Below are 26,313 nucleotides of genomic sequence, written 5' to 3'. Positions count from 1 at the left end.
GGGCTCTATCGTCTCTGCATCTGGTTGCCATTAAAAGCTGTACGGACCCAGAAAACCCATGGCAGGAAGCTGAGAGCATGCTAGCAGCACAGCCACGAGCTGCTTTCAGCACACCCTTGCACCCACCCTCTGAAATCAAAAGAGCCGCAATGGCCAACAGCCACCCACCGCAGAAACTCTGGGGGCCCCCTCAGAGCCCTTGCAGGGTTTGCAGGAGCCAGTGCCTGCAAAAATAAAAAAGCCCCCCTCCTGGACCGAGCCAGAGCTCAGAGACCTCCTGGGACTGCGGAAGGAGGAGGAGGTGCTCCAGGAGATGGAGGTAAAGTGGCACAATGCTGCAGTCTTTGGCCACCTGGCCCACAGCCTCACCACCTCCGGACACCCCAAGCAGACTTTGGACCAAGTCAGGAGCAAGGTGAAGGAGCTCCAGCAGGGCTGCACCAGGGCCTGGGATGAGGCTGGCCACTCAGGGGCAGGTCCCACAACCTGCCCCTACTACAGGGAGTTTGGGCCGTCCTGGGATCCCAGGACAGTTCCCCACCACCCGTCACCCTTGACACCTTGGTGGAGCTGACGGAGGCAGAGACCCTGGAGGACCTGAGACTAGCAAGCCAGGGCCAGGAGTCATACCCCTCCACGGCATGGTCCAGTGATGAGGAGGACCTCCCTGTCATCTAGCTGGGCAACTGGGAACCGGGCGTCGCCAGACCTCAGCAAGGGACCATCAGGTATGTACTAGGTGTGGTGTGCACCCCAGCGCATGGGGCGTGGTCAACACACCTGCCAGTGTGCCACCCACATGCCCAGTTGTCCCAGTCTGGACACATCCCAGGCAGCCATGCCCCCTGCACACCGTGACGGCTGCCAACTACACTCAGCACCCACTCCCTGGACAGCACCATGAGCCACGTGCATGGCAAGAGGCAGGCAAGGCCGGATGGCACCTGGGAACTGCCCATATGGGCAGGGGACCTCTCCATGCTCATGATACCCCATGGCCACTGTGCCTTTGGGAAGGGGATGCTGCCCCAAGGGGAGGACAGTGCCCCAAGGGGCTTGGCTGTCGGCACTGTGATGAGGGACTGATACCCTGGCCATCTCTCCATACAGCCACACCATCCAAGGACTGACAGTCTCATGCCCTTTGCTGTCCCGGCAGAGAGGGCCCAGGCACCATGCCCCAAGCAGCACCATGGTGGGCCTGCAGTCACAGACCTCAGAGGCAGTTGGGGATGACAATGCCAGCAGCTGACAGGCTGAGGTGGCTGAATGACACTTTTGGCTGAGGTTGTTGTGGTCTGGAGGAGGGCAACCTGGGACAGACTCCTGGATAACCTGAAGGGCATAACCTGCATCATCTGTGAGCACACAGCGAACGTGGCCTGCCTTGTCTCCCCCACCAAACCCAGACCCACTGAAGCCCTCCCACAGCCCTACCTGCCCATGCAGCCTGCCCCACCTCAGCCACGCTGCAGATGCTGAACCCAGGGAGGGAGGGGATCCCAGGGCTGACGGGGCTCACAGCCTTCCACCCCTTCCCTTTAGTGATCCTCCCATCCCCTCTCCAGGTGTTGGTCCCTCCCAGACCCCCAAGGTACATAGTTCACGCCCCCATAGTACATATTTTTGAGTCAGAAAACAGATGGTTGGTTATAGTGTATAGTAAATGTTTTATTTTCCAAAGATCCCCATCTCCTGTGCTCTTCATCAAGGGATGGTGGGGGTTGATGTGTGGAGATGCCGGTGGTGGGGATGGTGAGGGGAGGCTGTGTAAGGGGGATGGTGAGGGGAGGCTGTGGGTCAGCAGAGTCTGTGAACAAAGCTCTCATGGAGGTCCTCCCCAGTATGGACCCTGTCCTGGTGGGCCTGGTGACTGGGGGCCATGGCCAGCTGCTCATACCCAGAGCTGGACTTGGCTGCCCACTCCTGCAGAAGGGCATCCCCCTTGCCCTCCATGATGTTGTGGAGGGCACAGCAGGTGCCCACCACCTGCAGGATGTTCTACACCTCGGTCTCCAGGAGCAAGAGGAGGCAGCGCCACCACCCTTTCAGATGCCCGAAGGCTTTGCTCCACCACGGTACGGGCCTGGTTCAGCCAGGTGCTGTACAGCTCCTGGGTGGGGCCAAGGTGGCTGGCATACGGCCACATCAGTCAAGCTGCAGGGGGTAGGCAGCGTCCACCACCATGCAGAGTGGCAGGGTGACATCCCCAACCTGGAGCTCCCGCTGGCGGATGATAGTCCCGGCCTCCACGCAGCAACACAAGCCCAAATCCCAGAACATGTATTGTGTGCCTGGCCCACTCAGCCCCCAGGGATGTCCATGAACCAGACTCTGGGATCCACCAGGGCCGGGAGGACTACCGGGTGACAGCCCTTCCTGTTGAGGTAGTGGCCGGTGCTGTGAGCCAGGGTGTGGATAGGGATGTGCTTCCCATCCAGGGCACTGAAGCAGTTTGGGAAGCCAAGTACAGTGAATCCCACCATGGCTGCATCCAGATCCCCCACGTGGAGGACCCTGTGGAGCAGCACCATGATGATGGCCTGGACAACCTGCAAGGGATGGAAGACGCACGCTCTCATGAAGGCATGGCAGGGAGTCCATGGCCCCCTGCACTCACGCACCCTCCTGGCCAAGAGTCCCCTGTTCCCTGCCGCCCAAAGCCCCCCACACCCTCTCCTGGCCCACCCCCTCCACACACAAGGAGGACCCTTGCTCTGGAGTCCAGCGAGTGTGTGCCCCAGCATGCCTCACCTACATGAGGACAGCTCCGATGGTGGCCTTGCCCAGCCTGAACTGGTGCCTGATGGAGTGATAGCTATCCAGGGTGACCAGCTTCCATATGGCTATGGTGACCCTCTTTTCAGGGGAGAGGCGGACCGCATGGAGGTATCCTGGTGTCTGAGAGCTGCGGCGAGCCAGTGGCAGAGCTCCTGGAAGGTCTGCCTGATCATATGGAAGCTCCGCAGTCATCTGGCGTCATCCCACTCCCCCCAGACCAGCCGCTCTCACCAGTGTAGTTTTTGGGGTAGCTCCAGGGGCACTGGGACACATGGGGGGATGCCAGTGGGGCAGAATACATGGCCCTGGGAGCAGCTCAGCCACCTGAGGAGGTGGGGGTAGTCATGCTGTGCACAGTTGCTACCACAGTGTCCAGGATGGCAGTGTCCGATGCCAGGAGCAGCTGCTGAGGCTCCACCGAGTTGTGTACTAGCCCGCTGGTTCCTGGATGGGCTCTGCCTGGCTTGGGGCAGCTCAGCAGACCTCTGCATGTACCGGGGGAAGGGCCCTCAAAGGAAGCAGCTGGCTGCGGCCCGCAGAAGGGTTTGTGCGCCACTTGACCCTGTCCGCGCAGCGCCCTGCTCCATTCTTTTGAAGGAGCGCCTGGAGCTGCGTGGACGCTCCCTTTGGAAAGACTGGAGAGGTCTTTGGGGAGTGGGTCTAGGGCTCTAGCCACTTCTTGCGCATAGCTGGGCTCTTTCAAAGGGCTACATTGCAAATCATACCACTCAATATTTAACCTTTCAAAAGAGCACTGTCCTGTAGACACAGCTAGTGTCTGGAGTGGCGGCACAGGGCTGCCACAGCACTTCAAAGGGGCCCGGAGCTCTGGCCGCTGCTGCTGCCCAAGTGGCAGTGATGGGGACCGGAGGTCCACGCCCCTCTGAAATACTGATCCTGGAGGCACCTGCCCACTTTGCCCCCTGCCCTGGGCATGCCTGCGTTGAGTCCCTGTCTGGCTTTGCACCCACCCTCAGGAGACAACCCTACATTTTTCATGAAAATGAAGTGTCCTGGAACAGCTGTTTGGGGACAAACACCTGCAAATTACAAGTCTAGGAGAGCTCTTGTCTGATCAGAGCTGGGGCAAGGACTTTCCTTCTGTTCTGTCTGTACAGCAGATAGCACAATGGCTGCCTGGTCCATGACTAGAGCGGCAAGAGGCTACAATAATACAAACACCAAACCAATGATCTCAGCAGCTCTCTGTAGTGTATATTCCCAGCCTCCTTTCATCTGCCACTACTTATCCCTGGCCACATAAAACAACCCACCAATCACATCGCACCTGCGCTGGTTTCCCCAGCTGTACATGGGGATAACAACATGCATTGTTAATGCAATAGAACAGGAGGCCAAACGGCTGAGGAAGTAGCTCTCTCACCTGCCAGTCCGTTTCCATAAGGGTTTCACTGGCAGCTGCTGCTGTGTGCAGTGAAGGATGAAAACCTTCCTCCCACCGCCGGGGGCACCTTGGCCCAGTCCCGCACCCCGGCGCCTTCAGACCAAGGTACCGGGTCTCCCACTTGGCGTCCCCCTCCTCTGTGGGGTCAGCGCTCTGCTCTCCCCACCTCCGCAGCGCCGAGCACGCCGCTTTCAACTGCAAAGTGCCCACCCCCGCTGCCCAGTGCCTGACTCTGGCTACCCCCGCTGGTGGCCTGGCGTCCGCGGCTGCCTTGGCCGCCCTTGAAATGCCACAGGCCCACCGCGCTCGGGTGGGCGGCTGCAGCTGGGTCACCGGACGGGCCGTCTGCCCCCCAGAGCTGCGTGCAGGGGCTTAGCCTGGGCGGCGGGCTCCCGCCCCAGCGAGGGAGCTGCGGCTGAGGACGGCTGGCGCGGAGCAGGCTGCGGAGGGGCCGCGGGCAAACAGCGCCACCTCCGACCCCGCTGCGCCCCCGGCCCGGCGCTCCGCTCCCGCGGGCAAACAGCGCCACCGCCGACCCCGCTGCGCCCCCGGCCCGGCGCTCCGCTCCCGCGGGCAAACAGCGCCACCGCCGACCCCGCTGCGCCCCCGGGCCCGGCGCTCCGCTCCCGCGGGCAAACAGCGCCACCGCCGACCCCGCTGCGCCCCCGGGCCCGGCGCTCCGCTCCCGCGGGCAAACAGCGCCACCGCCGACCCCGCTGCGCCCCCGGGCCCGGCGCTCCGCTCCTGCGGGAGACCTAGTCCGGCCCGGGGCTCACGCCAAGCGCCCCCCCCCCGGGCAGCCCCGCAGCCAAGGTTCCGCCTGCGCCCAGCGCAGCCCCCCCGTGCCCCGGCTCGCTCCGCCCCCGGCCGCCGCGGCACGGGGAGGGGCTCGGCGCGGCGCGGCTCAGACAGCCCGGCGGCTACAGGCAGCGCGCAGCGCCGAGCCCCGCCCCGCCCCGGGCTATGCGGCCGAGCGCGCCGCGATGAAGGAGGCGGTGGGCGGCAGGGCCCTGCCCGGCACCGGGCTGCAGCGGGCCTGCCGCCTGCTCGTGCTCCTCTGCGCCCTGCACCTCTCGGCCACGCTGCTCTACTACCTGGCGGGCGGGGCCGGGGCCGGGGCCAGGCCCGCCGCCCGCTCCCCCCCCGGGCCGCCGCCCGCCGCCCGCTCCCCGCCCGGGCCGCCACCGCCCGACTGCCCCGACCCGTCTCCGCTGCTGGGTAAGCGCCGCCCGGCCCCTGCCCCTGCCCCGCCCGGCCGAGCGGCCCCGGCCCCCGCACCGCCCCGGCCGAGCGGCCGCGGAGCGTGCGGGGCTGGCTGGGTCCACGGGCGCCCTGCCGGTGGCCGCTGCGCTCGGCCCGTTCTGGAGCTCGGCCGCCGCCGGGAAGCTGCCCAGACTCACCCCCGCGGCGGGAGAGACGGTGCCTGGGCCGCCCGGGCACTTCTCAGGCGGGAGCTGCGGGCCCTGCCTCCGTTCCCCGCGCCCCCGGCCCGCACGGTACCGTCGGACCGATCGGGCCAGAGCTCCGGCCCACCGCGCTGTGGGAAGTCAGAGCACCCCAGGGCCGAGCGAGACGCGCGGGTGGTAACGGTTTTGCTAGTCACTCGGCTGACGTTTTACCAGCGTCACTAGAGTCCAGAGACACACACTGAATCGCACCGGGCTGGTGTTGGGGAAACTCCCGTAATAGGGCTCATGACCACACGTGTAAAACAGTAGCAGTATATGGAGCCGCTTCCTGGTCCACCCAAATCATAATTAATTAATTGAAATAAAGCCCTGAGATTGAGGCCAGCCTGTCTTGGGAAGAAGGCGGCTGCATACGCTCAAATTGTCGTTCGAAGGCCTGTTTGTGCCTACTGTGTCTTCCACCGTGTGTGTTTGTAACCCTGTTAGCACACCTTGCTTAGGTGAACTCAGTGGAAGCTAGTAACAGAGAGGGAGCCGTGCTAGTCTATATATGATCAAAACAAAAAGCAGTCAAGTAGCACTTTAAAGACTAACAAAATAACTTATTAGGTGATGAGCTTTTATGGGACAGACCCACTTCTTCAGACCATAGCCAGACCAGAGCACACTCAATATTTAAGGTACAGAGTGTATCTGCAGTGGAGATTGGGTTCATTGTGTTTCACCTTATAAAGGTAAAAAATATCATAATGCAGATTACTAGGGCTTGTCTAATGGTATATTAAATGCTATTTTGCTTGTTTAATTTTCAAATAAAAAGAAGTTATGGTTGTGCTAAAAGGAACTGGCAATTTGTTTCACTGCTTTGTGTGATCCATTTCCATGTCCTTTACCTTCAGATTGAAGAGCTGATCTTGCTACTGATACAACTGTCCTGTGGCCTGGCTCTAAAAGGGTTATATCCTTGACTTGCTTATTCCATTCTAACCAGTAGTATTGACAGGATTTTACCCACTCTCCTGGAAGTTGGGACCTTTTTTGACTTCAGAATAGGACCCCTGATATGGCTGTATTTGTAAGATAAACAGATCCTTCATAAGAAAATTAAGATGGCTGCTGAAAAGCACATCTTTCTAGAAGGCATATAATTTAAAACTAAAAAAATAGATTTTTTTTGAAAAGTACAGTTTACTCATTGGAAAAGCCTTTGGATCCAAAAACTCAGTAATGCCTGCTGCTGAAAAGAAAGCAATTAAAAATTATGAATGACTTATTTATACATCCCTTACCAGAATTCTTCATGGTAGTCTTAATGAGATGGTGGGCGTGGGGAGAAACATTAAAAATGGAACATTTTTCCTTCCCAGACTTATGAATATTTTAGTTAGTTTTGTACTTAGTGTTTCATGATCGCTGTGCTAGCATTACTGTTCGGTTTCCTATTACAGATCCGCAGTTCTTGGGACTTTTCTTGCTGGTTGGGTTTTGTTTTGTGTGCAAAGGAGCGCTACTGCTAACGGATTAAAAGCCTGATAATTTTGACCCTTAAAACAAAAAAGCAGTCAATCAGTACTTTAAAGACTAACAAAATAATTTATTAGGTGAGCTTTCGTGGGACAGACCCACTTCTTCAGACCATAGCCATACCAGAACAGACTCAATATTTAAGGCACAGAGAACCAAAACCAGTAATCAAGGTGGACAAATCAGAAAAAAAAATTATCAAGCTGACCAAATCAGAGGGTAGAGGAGCAGAAGGTGGGGAGGAAGTTAAGAATTAGATTAAGCCAAGTATGCAGATGAGCCCCTATAGTGACCCAGAAAATTCCAATCTCTGTTCAAACCACATGTTCATGTGTCGAATTTGAATATGAGAGTTCAGCAGCCTCTCTTTGAAGGGTTTTGTGAAAATTTCTCTTCAGTAACACACAGACTCTTAAGCCATTAACAGAATGGCCCCCTCCATTAAAATGCTGACTAATAGGTTTGTGGATCAGGAGTGTTTTTATGTTTATAAAAGTTTTTTTTAATGACCTAAGAGTTTGCATGTTACTGAAGAGAAATTTTCACAACACCCTTCAAAGAGAGGCTGCTGAACTCTCTTTCATATTCAAATTCGACACATGAACATGTGGTCTGAACAGAGATTGGAATTTTCTGGGTCACTATAGGGGCTCATCTGCATACTTGGCTTAATCTAATTCTTGACTTCCTCCCGGCCTTCTGCTCCTCTACTCTCTGATTTGGTCAGCTTGATAATTTTTTTTTCTGATTTGTCCACCTTGATTACTGGTTTTGGTTCTCTGTGCCTTAAATATTGAGTCTGTTCTGGTATGGCTATGGTCTGAAGAAGTGGGTCTGTCCCACGAAAGCTCACCTAATACATTATTTTGTTAGTCTTTAAAGTACTGCTTGACTGCTTTTTTGTTTTGATATTATATATACTAGCATGGCTTTCTCTTTGTTACTTTTCACTATTGAAGAGTGTTCTCACCCAGCTTCTCAGGAAAGACTAATTTGCTCTTGTATGACTGAATTTTTGGAGCTTCTGTAATTGGGTTATTTAGACACCATCTACCATACTGGGGGAAAATGGAATTCTACAAATAAATGTTATCCAACACTATCATAAAGAAATACATCCAAGCAACAATAATCAAAGTGAATACGGGTAAGGCAGTGTTAGTGTGACTGATTTAGGATGACTAAACAGCAAGTGTGAAAAATCAGAAGGAGATGGGGAGAGAGAGGTTCCTATATAAAGACACAGCCCTCAGATCCAGATGCCTGGGCACCTTACTCTGACTTCCAATACTTGATGTTCGGCAATACATCTACAAATGAGAACCCAGATCCTCCAAACGTACACATGAGCAGTGCCATAGTGCATAACGTTTTTTGGGTATACAAATGTTTGCAGGATTGTGGCCTAGTGATGTTGGAATGTATCAAATTGTTTTGGGACAGCTGTCCAGCTCAACTACTTCACATATTTGTGTGAGATGAGAAACACGTGCATTTTTTTTTCCTGCTGTCGTTGGCAATTTGTTATTTATTAACAGCTGCTGTTAGAGATTACTACTACTTGAAACTTAAATAATGAAGCTTTACTTGGACCTTGTCATGTCTTCGATTATTAAATACTGCTCTGGCATAACCACAAGCACATGTGATGTGAAGATTAGAAAGAGAACCTTCCCCATTACTAGTATGTTTACATAAGAACTCTTTTTAAGCAGGGATTTTTAAAAATGCTTTTGAGAAGCTTTGTGTGGTTTTCAACATATGCAACTCTCAGAGAAGTTCCATCTGACCACTTACTGCTAAGTGAGAGGCTGTTTATGGATCAACACATCTGCATAACAAATGACTGGTTTTGAGGTCACTAAAAGGAACTGTGTGCACTGTTTCTTGTTGCAGATCTTTCACTTTTTCTTTACCATTTTAGAAACCAGTTGTGTGGCTTATACAGTGCTGCAGTCCTGGCCACGCAAAAAGCACAAATCAGAACCCTTCGGGAGACGGGCTTAACTCTGCACTAGTTGAGCTACGGAGTTGTGCTATGTTACTATGTTTACCTATCGGAGTTTACCATTGCCCCTGGAAGGAGTGGGTCTAATGCTTTCAAGTGCCTGGAATCCTGAGACAGGAAAGAGAGAAGAACCCCATGAGCTGGAAGCCATGCAGCCAAGGATTAGGGCCAGAGCTTGAAGCCCTGTGGCTGGAGCGTTCCCCCTGCCCCTTACCCTGAGCCTCGCCGCCCACCGGAAAGTGGGGAACATGACCCGCTGCCTGTTTCTCCAGGGGTTGTGTCAGGGGCGAGAGAGAGCAGGGACCAGCTGCTGCTGGCAGCTCTAGAAGATGGGCCCGCTGCTTTGCCTCCCCACCGTCGCTCTTCAGGAGGCTGCGGCTGCAGAAACAGCCCCTGGTGCCGGCGTGTGGGAAGCACTGGTGGGAGTCTGACAAGCGAGGGCTAGGGAAAGCTTTCACGGTGCAATTGAGTATCACCACTGACGATGTGCCGACCTACTCCGGGTCCCGTGGGTGCGCGTGGGGTGTGATACAGCGGGGGGAGTCAGGTGGCCCGGGACCGACCACGCCACCTTTATAGCAGCCTGATATAGCGTAGCAGCAATATGTGATTCAGTGTATCCACTTTAAAACCTGGGTTTCCACAGTATTATGAGTACCAGGAACAATAACACTCCAATTGTGAACACCACAATGCCCTGTGGCTGTTCTAAGTCCCAATAATTCTCTATACAGACCCAGCTAGACCAGCTAGGGGTATTTACCAATAGTGATTTATTCATTTATTCGTAACTACAATTACTTAACACTTGTTATATATATGTTATTTATTTGGCATAGGCTAAACACTAGGTTACGTATAGCTGTATATAATTACACGTGACTTACCAATAACATCCAATGCTCCCACATCTCACCAACAACTACGTTACAGCGGCCCTTCAAGTCAGAGATACGGCTTGGTTGGGACCTTTCGTGGTGGTGACGTCCGGGTGATCAGGCCAGGGTCTGCTGTCTGGACTGGAAGTTGCTAGCCTCCGCCTTGTGTCCAGGAGCCCACACCCTTATTCCTGCTAAATCACCTTTTATACTGTTTCTTACTTGGGGGTTTGATACCTGGCCAATTAAAGCGTTTGTTACCTAATTTGGGCTTTCTATCCTCCCGGCCTGTCAGAACACGTTACAAGATTTCCTCTGTCCTTGGTCTTTTTCTGAACCTCCCCTGGGACCCTCTGATGTTGTACAACCAAGATGTTCTCTTTGGGGGGCTTCCAGCTACTAGCCCCAGCTGTTCTCTTTGGGGGCTTACTATCTGCTTGTCAGGATGTTCTCTTTGGGGACTCTCCAACTACTTGTCAACTTTCTGATTTCTTTCTCCTGGCCTGACTTCAGACCTTCCCGCCGTTGTATGATAGCGTTCCAAGATGGAGTGTATGGTCATTCTGCCTTGCGAGTGAGGCCCGGCCACCAGATGCTCGTGCTCCCACAACCACCAATACGCCAAGCTCAGTTACTCTCACAGAGGGGCAAAGCACATCAGCATAAGCATGACCAGACCTCCATCCAATATAACCACAGGCTGTGATCAGGGAAAACAAATTGCTCTTTCTTCCCCTTCTAGGACTATTGATTTTGGAAGCTTTGGTGAGATTATGGGAAGCTTCTCCTTTCCCCCTCCCGCTGAAGAGAAAGGGGAGAGATGAGATGGTAGATTCCTGTGGAATTAGTTTGTGTTAGGATAACTCCTCATGAAATGCACTTTCTCTTTTGGGGCCAGAACATAAGTTATTCTTTTATAGGGTACTGATCTCTCAGCATATAAGCAGTTGATTTAAAAAATAAGTATTTCTGATAATTTATGACTGGCACAATGGAAGTATCACTTGCCAACATGTTACTTTTGTTTTTAAGTGGATGGGGAGATTAAAATGCATTGTATCCAAAAATGTTACTTTTGTGTGGTTGTAATGTAGTGAGGAAGTTGTGTTGGCATTATGTCTCCTTTCTCTGCAATGCTCATTTCTCTGGCTACACTTGTTTTCCAAACCATGTTCAGAAATTGTGAATACAGCATGGCTGTGTCTATCCTAGACCCCTCCTTTCAGAGGGGAAAGTCAATGAGGGATTATCCAGATATTTGTTGGGAGACCAATACAGCAGCACACAGACAATCCCAGGAAGTTTTTGGAGAATGTTGGGGATAACTTCCTGATACAATTGCTGATTGAACCAACCAGGGGCCTTGTGCAACTTGACTTGCTTCTCACAGACAGAGAAGAACTAGTAGGAGAAATAGAAGTGAGTGGCAACCTGGGCTGTAGTGATCACGAGATGGTAGATTTCAGGATCCTTTCAAAAGGAAGAAAGGTGAGGAGTAATATATGGACCCTTGATTTCAAAAGAGCAGACTTTGACTTCCTGAGAGAACTGATGGGCAGGATCCCCTGGGAAATGAAGATGAAGGGGAAAAGTGTTCAGGAGAACTGGCAGTATTTTAAAGAAGTCTTGCTGGAGGCACAGGAACAAACAATCCCGCTGCATAGTAAGAAATGCAGTTATGGTAGGCAACCAGCTTGGCTTAACAGGGAAATCTTTGGTCAGCATAAACTCAGAAAGAATGCATATAAGAAGTGGAAACTTGGACAGATGACTAAGGAGGGGTATAAATATATGGCTGGAAAATGCCGGGGGGGAGGTAATCAGGACAGCAAAAGCACAATTGGAACAGCAGCTGGCAAGGGATGTGAAGGGTAACAAGAAGGGTTGCTATAGGCATGTTAACAATAAGAGGGTTATCAGGGAAGGTGTAGGGCTGTTATTGGATGAGAGAGGTAACCTCGTGACAGATGATGTAAGAAAAGCTGAAGCACTCAGTGCTATTTTGCCTCAGTCTTCATGGACAAGGACAGCTCCCCAACTACAGTGCTAGAAAATGCAGTATGGGAAGATGGACGGCAGCCCTCGGTGGGGAAGGAATGAGTGAAGAGCTACTTAGAAAAGCTAGATTTACACAGATTCCTGGGGCTGGATTTAGTGCACCCAAGGGTACTGAGGGAATTGGCAGACATCGTTGCCGAGCCTTTGGCCATTAAGTTTGAAGACTCTTGGAGACTGGGAGAGATCCCTGATGATTGGAAAAAAGGCAAATGTAGTGTCCATCTTTAAAAAAGGAAAGGATGACAATCCAGGGAACTATAGACCAGTCAGCCTTACCTCAGTACCTGGGAAAATAAAGGAGGGGATCTTTCAGGAATCCATTTTGGAACACTTGGAAGAGGGAAATGTGATCAAAAGTAGCCAGCGTGGATTCACCAAGGGCAAGTTATGCCTGACTGATCTGATTAGCTTCTATAATGAGATAACAGGCTCTGTGGACATGGGGAAGTCAGTGGATGTGATATATCTTGACTTCAGTAAAGCTTTTGATACGGTCTCCCACAACATTCTTGCCCATAAGTTAAGGAGATATGGATTGGATATGTGGACTATAAGACGGATAGAAAGCTGGCTTGACAGTCGGGCTCAATGGGTAGTGGTCAATGGCTCAATATCTGGATGGCAGCCAGTTTCAAGCGGAGTGCTGCGCGGCTCAGTTCCAGGGCCGGTGTTATTCAACATCTTTATTAACAACCTGGATGTGGGACATGATTGCACCCTCAGCAAGTTTGCGGATGACACCAAGCTAGAGGGAAAGATAGATAAACTGGAGCATCGAGAGAGGATCCAGAGTGACCTGGATAAATTGGAGGACTGGGCCAAAAGAAATATGATGTGGCTCAACAAGAAGAAGTGTAGAGTTCTGCACCTAGGACAGAAGAATCCCAAGCATTGTTATAGGCTGGGGACCGACTGGCTAAGCAGCAGGACAGCAGAAAGTGACCTAGGGGTTATAGTGGATGAAAGGCTGGATATGAGTAAACAGCATGCCCTTGTAGCCAAAAAGGCCAACGGCATATTGGGTGGGCTGCATTAGGAGTAGCATTTTGGGCAGATCTAGAGAGGTGGCTGTTCCCTTCTGTTCGGCCCTGGTGAGGCCACATCTGGAATATTGTGTCTAGTTTTGGGCTCCCCTGTATAGAAAGGATGTGGATGTGCTGGAGTAAGTTCAGGGGAGGGCAATGAATATGATTAAGGGGCTGGAGCACATGACCTATGAGGAGCGGCTGAGGAATTTGGGCTTGTTTAATTTACAGAAGAGAAGGCTGAGGGGTGATTTAATAGCAGCCTTCAACTTCCTGAAGGGGAGCTCTAAGGAGGATGGAGATAAAACTGTTCTCAGTGGTGACAGATGGCAGAACAAGGAGCAATAATCTGAAGTTAAAGAGGGAGAGGTGGGGTAGGTTGGATACTGGGAAAATCTACTTCACCAGAGGGGTGGTGAAGCACTGGAATGTGTTGCCTAGAGAGGTGGTGGATTCTCCATCCCACAAGATTGTTAAGTCCCAGCTTGACAAGGTCCTGGCTGGGATGACTTAGTTGGGGTTGATCCTGCTTGAAGCAGGCGGCTGGACTTGATGACCTCTTGAGGTCCCTTCCAGCCCTATGATTCTATGATACTGTTGTGCCAGGTCGGAGAGCCCTGCTGACCAGTGGGCCTGCAAATGAGTGCTCATCAAGACAGAAACAAGGCTAAGAAAGAAGAGATGACTTGCTGAGAGAAGACTGCGCTGGCCAGATTCATTTGGACCCGGTCTGATTGGTTCCAGTTCTGAGGGTAGCTGGGTTGTTGTCAGCAGTACCTGGCTGACCTGTCAGTGGGCCCTGGTTGAGTGCCCTTTGTAGCAGAGATGGCGCTCTGGTGGCAAGTAGCCATGACCATGCTGAGAAGCACTTCAAGGGCTAACCCACTGTGTTTTGTGCAAACAGTAGTCATGTTTTTAAGTAAAAACAAGGAGTCCAGTGGCATCTTATGCCCACATAAATTTATTAGTCTTTATGCTTTTGTGGGCTGCATCTCACGTCATCAGATATCTTAAGTGAAAGAATATGATGACAGAGATACATACGTACATCCATATATGCAGAGGTGGGAGTGTTAAAACAGTGTTAATAGGGCTTATTTATTCTGGGCTGATGTGGCCTGCTTCAGTAGCAATAAAAAAGCTGAGAATAGCTGAAGGAGAAAATAACTTAATGTAATTATAATGACACTATTTTAGTTCAGTGATTCTTGACACCCTGCTTTTTCTTTCAAATAGGGGATTATCCATGTACTTTCAGCGTCCATTCCTTTGTGTCTCTTCTGCCTATGAACAAAGAGTGACAAAGTAAAGCTTGCAAATTGCAGTGTGTTCGTTTTATGGCAGGGGAAGAGTGGGCTGCATGAAGAGACCACAAGGAGGAAGTTAGAAGGGCAGAGTCAACTAGTATGACTTCAGACACACCCTACGTGTTAGCTGTTGTGAAAGAGTAAAAAATAGTCATTGCAAACATAGGTGTAACAATAATGCAAAGACCCCTGCAACTGATTTCTGCTGTGATTTGTGCCTCTTCATGGAATTACACAGGTAGAAGACAAGACAGTATGTGGTCCATGGAGTATACTTAATGCTAAACCTTACTCGCATGTCTCTCCCCTCCTCCCCACCACTAACAGCCCACAGTTTTGAATATTTAGCCATTTAACTGGGAGAATGGGTGTGAGTTCAGCTGGCAGCAGCTCTTCACTATTTAGCTTTGTTAATGGGACATGTTTTAATTTTAAATCACAAGCTTTAGCAGCAGGACTGACAAGTCCAGTCAGTGATAAAACATGCAGCTCGGTATAATCCTTATATTGCTGTGATCTGCTTAAAATAAGAATCTTGAACAATACAAACTATATTGAGAATTGCAAACTATAGTGAAAATAACAAAAAGTCTTGTGGCACCTTTATAGACTAACAGATATTTTGGAGCATGAGCTTTCATGGGCAAAGACCCACTTCATCAGATGCGTGAGTGGGGGGCGGTTCAGAGGGGCATTTAAAGAGTGGGGTCCCAGTAAGAGGGAGGGCCAGAGCTGACAAGGTCTATTCAGCAAGGTGGAAATGGCCCAGTATCAACAGTACTTATCAAAAGAGAAAAAAACAAGTCAGATCAGACTGGGTGTGAGCCATTGTCAGCGTCTAATAGGGAGCAATCAACATCCAGAGCAGAGAAACTGTTGTTGTAAACTGCGAGCCACTCCCAGTCTCTGTTTAATCCATGGTTAAACCATGGATTAAACAGAGACTGGGAGTGGCTCGCAGTTTACAAAGACAATTTCTCTGCTTTGGGTGTTGATAGCTCCCCATTAGAGGCTGACAATGGCTCACATCCCCCTGTCTGATCTGACTTGTTTCTTCCTCTTTTGATAAGTACTGTTGATACTGGGCCATTTCCACCTTGCTGAATAGACCTTGTCAGCTCTGGCCCTCCCTCTTACTGGGACCCCGCTCTTTAAATACCCCTCTGAAACCGCCTCCCACTCATGCATCTGATGAAGCGGGTCTTTGCCCACGAAAGCTTATGCTCCAAAATATCTGTTAGTCTACAAGGTGCCACAAGACTTTTTATAGTGAAAACATTAACGTATGTTCCTAGGGTCTAGCTATTCCTTGCACTGTATAGCAGATTGTGACACAACAGAGGAAGGAAGGGGAAGTTTTCATCTCCCACTTCCAGTATTTTGCAAAACAGTTGTTTTGTCTGTTTTTTATCAGAAGGAATGGCTGGTTTCTCTGGGCTACATGCCCAGTTAATGTTTACAGAGAAATTGAGGCTGTGTAGTGTCCCAAAGAGTTTATCTAGAGACAAGAGACCCTCGATTGATTAAACCCTCGTTTTTTCCTGTTTTCAGACTTATTTTTCATCCTGGAATGGCCTAATTTAATATTGTTTGGCAATTTACAGGTTTTAATTACAGAATGACAGCCAGTGGGTTGATTTGGGGAGGGGGTTTATGACTGGGGGTTACTGTCACAAAGGGACCTACAGATTTACTTTGTACCTCAGTTTTGTTAAAAGAAAGTGAAAGATCAGAGTAAGTTATAAGTCATAGTAACCTAAAACAGATATTATCAGGGAAAGATGCAAAAGGGAGACTGATCAAATGAGCCCAAACAAAAAAAGCCACCTGATCATGCCCAACAAAAATGTGGGACTGGAAATCTGTGAACCAAAAGTCATGTGTTGACTAGTAAGCCTAAATGGTGAACAAAATAATGAGGGGATGAACAATCCTTGTATTACACCCATTCTAGAGATCTTTTTTGAAAGAAGCAAAGGAAAAATAAATTTTAGGGGGAACTTAGCAGAGGAGGATGAAGGTTTGCGGTCTCCATTTTTTTTCCGGTACCCTTGGGTTCCTCTGTAACATTGGCTGTGTCTTCATCATGCTGATCCTAATAGATCCCTAACCCAGGTCAGAGAGCAGGGCAAGGATAACATCGTCAACTCCACTAGCTCTGGATAAATCCCACATACCACCTGGGAGGTGAGACTTCGGATATGTCTCCACTACTCACTTTTGTTGACAAAACACAAATCACCAGCAGGTGCTCACACTTGCTCCGTCTGTTGACACATGATGTCCACAGTGGGGCACCATCATTGACAATGTGAGCAATGCACTATGAATGTGTATCCCACAGTGCGCTGTGGGGGGAGGGTAGAGGTGATCTCTGTGCATTTTGGGACTCCCTTGCAGTTCTCCCACAACCTCCTCAGCTGCGGGAGGAGCATGGAGATTAGTGCAGGGAGCTCTCTGTGCTTAGGAGTGTAAAAGTAGCACAGCACTGATTTGTTCTTTGTTTAACAGTAACAGAGAGGTGGCCCTGTTAATCTGTGCTCTAACAACACAAACCAGCGGTCATTTAGCAATTCAGAAACTAGCAGAATGATTTATTAGGTGATGAGCTTTCATGGGACAGACCCACTTCTTCAGATCTGTAGCATTTCCAGTCCAGACCCAGAAATATAGTACGGAGGTCCAAAAGTTGTAATACACACTGAAATGTCAAATACATGAACTGAAGGAGGGGGGTGAGGGGTGTGGGATATTAAGTGGTTTGCCTGAGATCATTGCAAGCATCAAAGGAAGAGAAGCAGTCCTTGTAATGCGTGAGATAATTGCTGTCTTTGTTTTTACCAATTGTTAATGTGTCAAATTTGAATATAAAGCCCAGTTCACAGATCTCCCTATGTAATCTGCTGTTAAAGGCTCTTTGTTGTAGGATGCATATGCTCAGGTCTTTAACAGAATGGCCCATTCCATGGAAATGCTCACTGACCGGCTTATGTGTATTGAGATTCCTAATGTCAGCTCTGTGTCCATTCATTCTTTGGCAAAGTGTTTGCCCAGTCTGTCTGATATATGTTGTAGAGGGGCATTGCTGGCACATAATAGCATACATAATATTGGTTGACATACCTGAGAATTATCAGAGAGGTAGCCATGTTAGTCTGTAGCTTCGAGAACAACAAAAAGTCTTGTGGTACCTTATAGACTAACAGATATTTTGGAGCATAAACTTTCGTGGGCAAAGACCCACTTCATCAGATGCATGAGTGGGGGGTGGTTTCAGAGGGGTATTTAAAGAGTGGGATCCCAGTAAAGAGGGAGGGCCAGAGCTGACAAGGTCTATTCAGCAAGGTGGAAATGGCCCAATATCAACAGTACTTATCGAAAGAGGAAAAAACAAGTCAGATCAGACTGGGTGTGAGCCATTGTCAGCCTCTAATGGGGAGCTAGCAGCACCCAAAGCAGAGAAACTGTCTTTGTAAACTGCGAGCCACTCCCAGTCTGCGTTTAATCCATGGTTAATGGAGTCAAATTTGCAAATAAATTGCATCTCAGAGATTTCTCTCTCCATTTGATTTCTGAATTTTTTTTTTTGTTTCAGAACTGTCACCCTTAAATCTGCCACTGAGTGTCCAGGGAGATTGAAATGCTCTCCCACAGGCTTCTGCACACTACCGTTCCTGATGTCTCATTTATGTTCATTTACTCTTTTGCACAGAGACTGTCCAGTTTGGCCAATGTCAATTGCAGTGGGGCATTGCTGGCACATGATGGCATATATTATATTAGTAGATGTTCAAGTAAAGCAGCCCCTGATGGTATAGTATCAGAGGGGTAGCCGTGTTGCCAGCATCTGAAGAAGTGAGTTAACTCACGAAAGCTCATGCTCTAAACTTTTCTGTTAGTCTATAAGGTGCCACAGGACCCTTCGTTCCTGATGGTATAGTTGATGTTAGGTCCTGTGATGTCGTCACTGGGGTATATAAGTGAGCAGAGTTGGCAGCGAGGACTGTTACAGGGGCCCTGGAACCAGCCCCTGTAACAGTCCTCGCTGCCAACTCTGCTCACATATCTACACCAGTGACAACATCACAGGACCTAACATCAACTATACCATCAGGGGCTCCTTTACTTGAACATCTACTAATATAATATATGCCATCATGTGCCAGCAATGCCCCACTGCAATTGACATTGGCCAAACTGGACAGTCTCTGTGTAAAAGAGTAAACGGACAGAAATCAGACATCAGGAACGGCAGTGTGCAGAAGCCTGTGGGAGAGCATTTCAATCTCCCTGGACACTCAGTGGCAGATTTAAGGGTGACAGTTCTGAAACAAAAAAAATTCAGAAATCAAATCGAGAGAGGAATCCTCTGAGCTGCAATTTATTTGCAAATTTGACTCTATTAACCATGGATTAAGCACAGACTGGGAGCGGCTCGCAGTTTAAGACAGTTTCTCTGCTTTGGGTGTTGATAGCTCCCCATTAGATGCTGACAATGGCTCACATCCCCCGTCTGATCTGACTTGTTTTTTCCTCTTTTCATAAGTACTGTTGATACTGGGCCATTTCCACCTTGCTGAATAGACCTTGTCAGCTCTGGCCCTCCCTCTTACTGGGACCCCGCTCTTTAAATACCCCTGTAACCACTCCCCACTCTTGCATCTGATGAAGTGGGTCTTTGCCCATGAAAGCTTATGCTCCAAAATATGTTAGTCTATAAGGTGCCACAAGACTTTTTGTTGTTCTCGTATCTGAGAATGACCCCCTGATCTTGTAATTAACGGGTTACGTCCAGTGATGGTATCCCTGAATAAATATGTGGACAAGGTTGGTAATGGGGTTTGTTGCAAGGAAAACTCCAGGATTAGTATTAATGTGGTGTAGCCTGTGATTGCCAGTGAGAATCTTTCTTAGGTTAGGAGGTTGTTTATAGAGAGGACAGGGCTGTTACCTAGGACCTTCTGTTCCGTAGCATCATGACCTAGAATAGGCTGTAGATTTTTTTAATGATGTGTTGCTGAGGTCTATAGGTAGTGGCAGGTTGTGTTCTGTTATTGACCTCCTTGGGCCTATCTTGAAGTAGCTGGTTTCTGGGTGTTCGTCTAGCCCTGTTAATCTATTTTTGTACCTCTTGTGGTGGGTAATAAAGTTTTATGAATGTTTGGTAGAGATCTTGAAGGTTTCGGTCTTGTCAGTAGGATCAGAGCAGAGGCGATTGTATCTAAGGGCTTGACTATAAACGATGGATCGTGTGGTATGTGCTGGGTGGAAGTTGATGGTATATAGGTAAGTGTAGCAGTCAGTGGGTTACTGGTAGAGAGTGGGTTCGATGTGGCCATCTGTGATTTGTACTGTGGTGTCCAGGAAATGTGTATCTCGTGTGGACTAGTCAAGGCTGAGATTGATTGATAGTAGGGTGCAGGTTGTTAAAATCTTTATGTAATTCTTCCAGTGTGTCTGTACTGTGGGTCCAAATGATACAGATGTCATCAATGTAGCGTAAGTAAAGAAGGGGTAGGTAATAGGGGATGAGAGCTGAGGAATCGTTGTTCTAAGTCAGCCATAAGAATGTTAGCATACTGTGGGACCATGTGGGTGCCCGTAGCAGTGCTGCTAATCTGGAGGTATAAATTGTTCCCGAATTGGAAATAATTGTGGGTAAGAACAAAGTTACATAGGTCATCTGAGAGCTCATCACCTAATAAATCAATTTGTTAGTCTTTAAAACACTATATGACTGCTGGTTTGTTTTGTTCTTTCTTTGTTCCCCAAACAGAGGAACTCACTCAGCTATTCGATACTTCCCTCAGTTTTGAAAGGGGAGAGTTTTATGCATGCAGGGCAGCAGAGAGGAAAAGTGAGCAGAGCCATCAGGGCAGAAGTTATTGCTGTACACCAAACCAACAGCAGGGTTCACACTGGCTTTGTTGACAATGGGAAAATAAAAAAAAGTCTCCTTAAGGGTAAAAGATTTTTGTTGCCAAAACTGAGCGTTTCTCACAACAGAAGTCACATTAGTGTTCATAGGCTCTCACTGTTTTGTCACCAAAAGGCAGTTTTGGACTACAAAACTTGGTAGTGTGGACATATCCTTTGTCAAAACTTCCTCTTCTCTTCGATTTGTGGGGGAGGGGTTAGCTCAGTGGGTTGAGCATTGGCCTGCTGAATCTAGGGTTGTGAGTCTGTGCTCACGAAAGCTCATGCTCAAAACATTTCTGTTAGTCTGTAAGATGCTACAGGACCCTTCGTTGCTGATTCCTGATGTCCATTTATGTCCATTCATCCTTTGACGCAGAGACTGTCCAGTTTGTCCAATGTACATGGCAGAGGGGCATTGCTGGCACATGATGTTATCCAGTGTATCACATTAGTGGGTGTGCAGGTGTATGTGCCCCGATGGTGCAAGTGACGTGGTTAGGTCCAGTGATGGTATCTCTGGTATAGATATGTGCACAGAGCTAGCAATGGGACTTGTCGCAGGGATAGATCCCTCAGTTAGTGTTTCTGTGGTATGGTGTGTGGCTGTGAGTATTTTCTGGAGGTTGGGTGGCTCTCTTTCTTACCCATGAAAGCTCATTACCTAATAAATACAAATGGTTAGTCTTGTGGTGCTACAGGATGGCTTCTTTTTTTTGGTGAAGCTACAGACCAACACATCTACCCCTCTGAGACTATAAATTGCAAATTATCCTAGAGCCAGTTTTTCAGTGAGGATAGGCAATTATGGGCTGTCAGTATGAAATTAAAGGTTACAAAAATAATTGGGTGTGAAAGATACATTTAAAAAAATATCTACCACTGATAATTCAGTTTAGATGTTAAGTCTTCACCCAAATTTTATTTTTAAGAATGGAAAGTATCAGAACAAAGCACTGTGGTTTTTTTTTAAAAAGCCGTAAGTATGTGGGAGCAGTAGATTATCATACAAACCTGCCTAAAATGTTACGGCGCAATTGTCTTAAAGTGAACACAAGATAGCGTGAGTGTCCTTGTTAGTCTTAATAATCACATTTCATAAGGAGGAAGGAGAGAACTTGTTCTTCTTGGCCTCTGAGGATAGAACAAGAGGCAACAACGGGCTTAAACTGCAACAAGAGAGGTGTTTAGGTTGGACATTAGGAAAAAGTTCCTAACTGTCAGGGCGGTCAAACAGTGGAATTAATTGCCAAGGGAGGTTGTGGAATCTCCATTGCTGGAGACATTTAAGAACAGGTTAGATAGATAGTAATTGGTCCTGCCATTGGGGCAGGGGGCTGGACTCGATGGCCTCTCGAGATCCCTTCCAGTCCTAGTGTTCTATGATTTCGTGGCTCATATCTTTCCTCATGTGTAACTTACTTGTTTTTTCAGTGCTTGCCCTGCTGACTTGCCCAGATATCTAAAAGACAGGCTCTAGTCCTTCTGACTCATGAACCCTTCCCAGAAATAGAGACTCTTCTCTTTTGCAACCCCATCATACTTAAATTATACATCCCTGCAACTTTACTGTCTGTGAAGTCACACAGATGGAAGTAGGAGCGTGGCGTGAGGACCATAGGGTTGGCATGGATGGCTCTGCTGATGTACCTTGACTAACAATTCCATCAGGCATGCACAGACCACTGCAGAAGGCTAATAGAGAAGCTCAGAGTTCTGCAGCTCAGAGAGCCGTAGCATGCCGCCACATGTCCTAGTGACACACATGGGTAAAGCACCAGTGAGGACACAGTAATAGAGCTTGGCTGTGTGGCTGCATACACCAAGGCGAAGGTAACCTAGACCCGGCACTGAACACCTGGTTATTGTACCTTAAATCTCTAGTGCTTGCAAACAAATGCTAGGAGTGTCAGAAAGATAATGGAAATTCAGGGGATCCTGGGTGAGTGCTTTTCCCCGTCTGCTCTAGAACCTGGCCTACATGCCATGTAGGTGTATTAGCTGTCTGTAAGCCAAGGTAGGGAGGCAGTTGGAAGGGGGCTATTTGTTTTATTTTGTATCAAGTTAATGTTTAAGGAATCGGCAAGTAACAAAAGTGGGTTTCAAGTCATTTTTGTTTCACTAGAGTCATTTAAAATACGCCTAAACCACAAAAAGGGATTTTCTGCTTGACTTAAATCTCCCAAACAAATCTCTCTGCAAACAGATCTCAGCCCTGTCACCAAGATAAATGACTGTGAATTCATGATGAAAGAGATGAAGATTAAGGGGAACAATCAGACAGACATTGATTGGTTCCAGAAGCAATTGTAATAACTATTCCTCAAAAAAAAATCCTGCCGCTAACAGTATGATTTAGGAACTTATTTCCTGTCTCAGGATGATAGTCCATTAATAATTTCTGTTTCAGCGAGTTCATATTTGTAATATAGACTGTCACCCCACGATGACCAACTTAAATGAAGCATATTTTAAAATAACATATTTAATACAAAATACCTGCTTCTTGCCACAGACTGACTGTTTTGTTGCTCTCTGAGTAAGCCAAGAGCTCAAACACCATAGTCTGAAATTTATATGAAAATAGTATGTCCTGTGGATTGTGTGTATTAGCTTCATTTCTGAGTACCCCAAGCCTCATTACAGGCATTCACAAGCATTTCCTATTATTTAGCCTATGAGAACCACGGTGTTAAAATTAGCTTTTACCAAATGCTCAGTTTAATTAGACTGCAATGAAAATTCCATCAGAGAGAAAGTAAAACAACTGAAAAATATTGGGGGAGGGATAGCTCAGTGGTTAGTACATTGGCCTTGTAAACATAAGGTCATGAGCTCAGTCCTTGAGGGGGGCCATTTAGGGATCGGGGGCAAATAGATTAAAAAAATGCATCAGGGATGGTGCTTGGCCCTGCCAAAAGGGCAGCAGACTTGACTTGACTTGACTTGATGACCTCTCAAGGTCCCTTCCAGTTCTGTAAGATAGATATATATATCAATCAATTGACACTTTTTTTTTAAAGAGTCCAAACTCCTCTTCCTTGGATTTGGCTTTACTAACACAGTCCTGAACAATAAGAGAGCATGGGTTCCTGGACCAGCCCACACCCTCATTCTCTCATTACAGACCCACTCCCAGCTCCATTAGACAGGTGAGCAGTTCATACCCCTGCTTTGGGTCAGAAGAGCACACTTAGGGCTTGGCCATGCTGTATCGCAGTGGGGACTGCCAAGGTCTGAACTACATCCTAACTGCACACAGGGACACTTCTTGCATGAACTAACAGGTTGGACAAAGGACTACATTAATGCATGCTAGCTTCTCTCTAGTTCAAACCATCACCATTCAAGTGAGGCAGTTAGAATGCAGTTTTTTGGTGCACATTGCAGTTCGTATCCCTGCAGTCTGCATATGGTGCCGTGTAGACACAGCCCTAATCATAACTAGGAGGATCAGAAACTCCTAAAAGGGTAGGTGATGAAAATCTGTGTGCATGGTTTATAGATCTTCTGGCGAGTCTGGCAAAAAAAGAGCAACTTTATCTTCATCTTCCAACTGCTGACTACATTGCAAAGCCTGCCAGCCTCTGCCTTCTGGCTGTATATTCTCTTGTGGGGCTTGGAAAAGAAGGGGTTAAATCTACTATGGCAGGCTATTCAGTAAGTTGGTCAGTTTTCATGGGTGGTTAGTCTTCCACTTGGAGTAGGTACATCACTGACTCTACAGCTGTGTTTTGCAAAGTACATCTTAGCCACTGTCTGTTCTTCTACACAAGCCTCACCTTTCGCTGTTCGAAAAGTCGCTTCCTGTTGTTCAGCAGTTACTAGAACCGCACTGCCTCTTCAGACCACATCTGTTCCTGTACAACTTCTGTACGGTGTCTTAATGTGATTAGTTCATATCAAGCAGCACCTTTTCTGCAGCTCCTGGAAATATTGCAATCGTTGCATTTCAGAGTATAATTCTCAGTATATTGACAAGTAGTAACAGAGAGGTACCGTGTTAGTCTGTATTATAACAAAACAGAACAGCAGTCATGTAGCACTTTAAAGACTAACAAAATGACTTATTAGGTAATGAGCTTTCCTGGGACAGACCCACTTCTTTAGGTCTATAGCATGGGTGTCCAACCTTTTGGCTTGCCTGGGCCGCATTGAGTGAAGAGGAATTGTCTTGGGCCACATATAAAATATATAATATAGCTAATGTATATAAATCACATAATAATGTTAAAAGTTTACGATCTTGTGGGGCCGCATTACTAGCTGTCCAGGCCTGAATGCGGGCCACGGGTTGGACACGCCTGGTCTATAGCATTTCCAGTCCTAGTCCTAGGCATCCTTCAGGCTGTGTAGACTATGGATTGTGCCCTTCGTAACTCCATTTAAGATCGTCATTTGCAGCATTGACTGTGACTGTGGAGGCTCACATGAGAGTGACAGTCCTTGCTACAATCTGCTGCATATGTAGTGGGTGTCTGGCAGGTCCTTGCTGTCCTTTCTACGGGCTCACTTCTCCTCTGCCAGCTGTCTGATTTTCATCTCGCCCCTCTAAAGGCCCTTGTGTATTTCCTGCTTCCAGTTGCTGCGGTCATCTGCCAGCTCTTCCCAGCTATCTGGGCTGATGTCTACCTCCTTGAGGTCCCTCTTACAGATCTCTTTATAGCGCAATTGGGGGCATCCAGGAGGTATTTTGCCAGAGGCTAGCTCGCCATACAGGATGTCTTTTGGGATCTGTCCATCATTCATCCTGTGGACATGGCCAAGCCAGTGGAGCCGCCGCTGCCTGAGGAGGGTGTGCATGGCTGGAATTCCAGCTTGCTCGAGGACGGCGTTGTTGGGCACTCTGTCCTTCCATGATATCCCAAGAATGCACCTGAGGCAGCACAAGTGGAAGACATTCAGCCTCTTTTCCTGGCGGGCATACAGGGTCCAAGACTTGCTGCCGTAGAGGAGGGTGCTGAAGATGCAGGCTCTATAGACTTGCATTTTGGTGTGAGTGTACAGCTTGTTGTTGTTCCACACTCTCTTGCTAAGCCTGAACAGAGTAGTGGCTGCTTTTCCAATCTTCCTGTTTAGCTCAGTCTCCAGTGACAGGGTGTCAGTGATGATAGACCCAAGGTAAGTAAACTCGTGGATGACCTGTAGCGTGTAATTGTCAGAACTGATTGATAGAGGTCCTGATCAAGTATGTGTGTCTTCTCTAGGCTGATGGAAAGCCCGAAGTCCTTGCATGATTTGGAAAACTGATCCAGCAGTTTTTGAAGCTGGCTTTCTATGTGTGTCACTACAGCAGCGTTGTCTGCGAACAGAATGTCTCTAATGAGCACTTCCCGCACCTTAGACTTAGCCTTCAGCCTTGCAAGATTAAACAGTTTCCTGTCAGATCCTGTGTGCAAAAAGATGCCCTCTGTTGAGGGTCCAAAGGCGTGCTTCAGGAGGAGTGCGAAGAAGATCCTGAACAATGTCAGAGCAAGGATGCATCCTTCTTTGACGCCACTCCTGATGCTGAAGGCATCCAGTGATGTGCCAGTCCAGACCCAAATATATATTATGTAGGTCCAAAAAAATTGCAATAAAAACTGACAAATCAAATACATGAACTGAAGGAGAGGGGTGAGGAGTGTGGGATGTTAAGTGTTTTGCCTGAGATCATTACAAGCATCAAAGGAAGGGAAGCACTCCTTGTAATGTGTGAGATAATTGCTGTCTTTGTTCTTACCAATTGTTAATGTGTTGAATTTGAATATAAAGCCTAGTTCACAGATCTCCCTATGTAATCTGCTATTAAAGCCTCTTTGTTGTAGGATGCATATTCTCAGGTCTTTAACAGAATGGCCTCCTCCATGGAAATGCTCACTGACCAGCTTATGTGAATTCACAGAATCATAGGGCTGGAAGGGACCTCAGGAGGTCATCTATTCCAGCCCCCTGCTTCAAGAAGGATCAACCCCTACTAAGTCATCCCAGCTAGGACCTTGTCCAGCCGGGACTTAAAAACC

The 26,313-nt window shown here is 48.4% G+C and overlaps 2 protein-coding genes across 7 annotated transcripts in view; one reads left to right on the top strand and one right to left on the bottom strand.

The window, feature by feature from the left end:
* Window positions 1-26,313, bottom strand: part of HEMGN (hemogen) — a 128,730-nt gene that overhangs the window by 38,498 nt on the left and 63,919 nt on the right. For 2 of the 4 annotated variants that reach the window (XR_012645598.1, XM_074994485.1), the window contains exon 1: window positions 5,587-5,760. The exons of 1 other annotated variant lie outside the window; for it this stretch is intronic. The gene's annotated coding sequence lies outside the window, so the exon portion shown is untranslated. Of the gene's footprint in view, window positions 1-5,586; window positions 5,761-10,014; window positions 10,037-26,313 lie in introns of those variants that run through there. One more of the 4 variants, XR_012645599.1, reaches the window with a different exon arrangement.
* Window positions 4,625-26,313, top strand: part of B4GALT1 (beta-1,4-galactosyltransferase 1) — a 51,070-nt gene continuing 29,381 nt past the window's right edge. The window contains exon 1 of one of the 3 annotated variants that reach the window (XM_074994481.1): window positions 4,625-5,404. In XM_074994481.1, the coding sequence (XP_074850582.1) occupies window positions 5,170-5,404 (235 nt within the window). In that variant the 5' untranslated portion in view covers window positions 4,625-5,169. The remainder of the gene's footprint in view (window positions 5,405-26,313) is intronic. The other 2 variants (XM_074994482.1, XM_074994480.1) reach the window with 2 other exon arrangements.

The sequence above is a fragment of the Carettochelys insculpta genome, chromosome 5, assembly GCF_033958435.1.
Source record: "Carettochelys insculpta isolate YL-2023 chromosome 5, ASM3395843v1, whole genome shotgun sequence".
NCBI classification, from domain to species: Eukaryota; Metazoa; Chordata; order Testudines; family Carettochelyidae; genus Carettochelys; species Carettochelys insculpta.
This window is presented reverse-complemented; position numbering and strand designations above follow the sequence as displayed.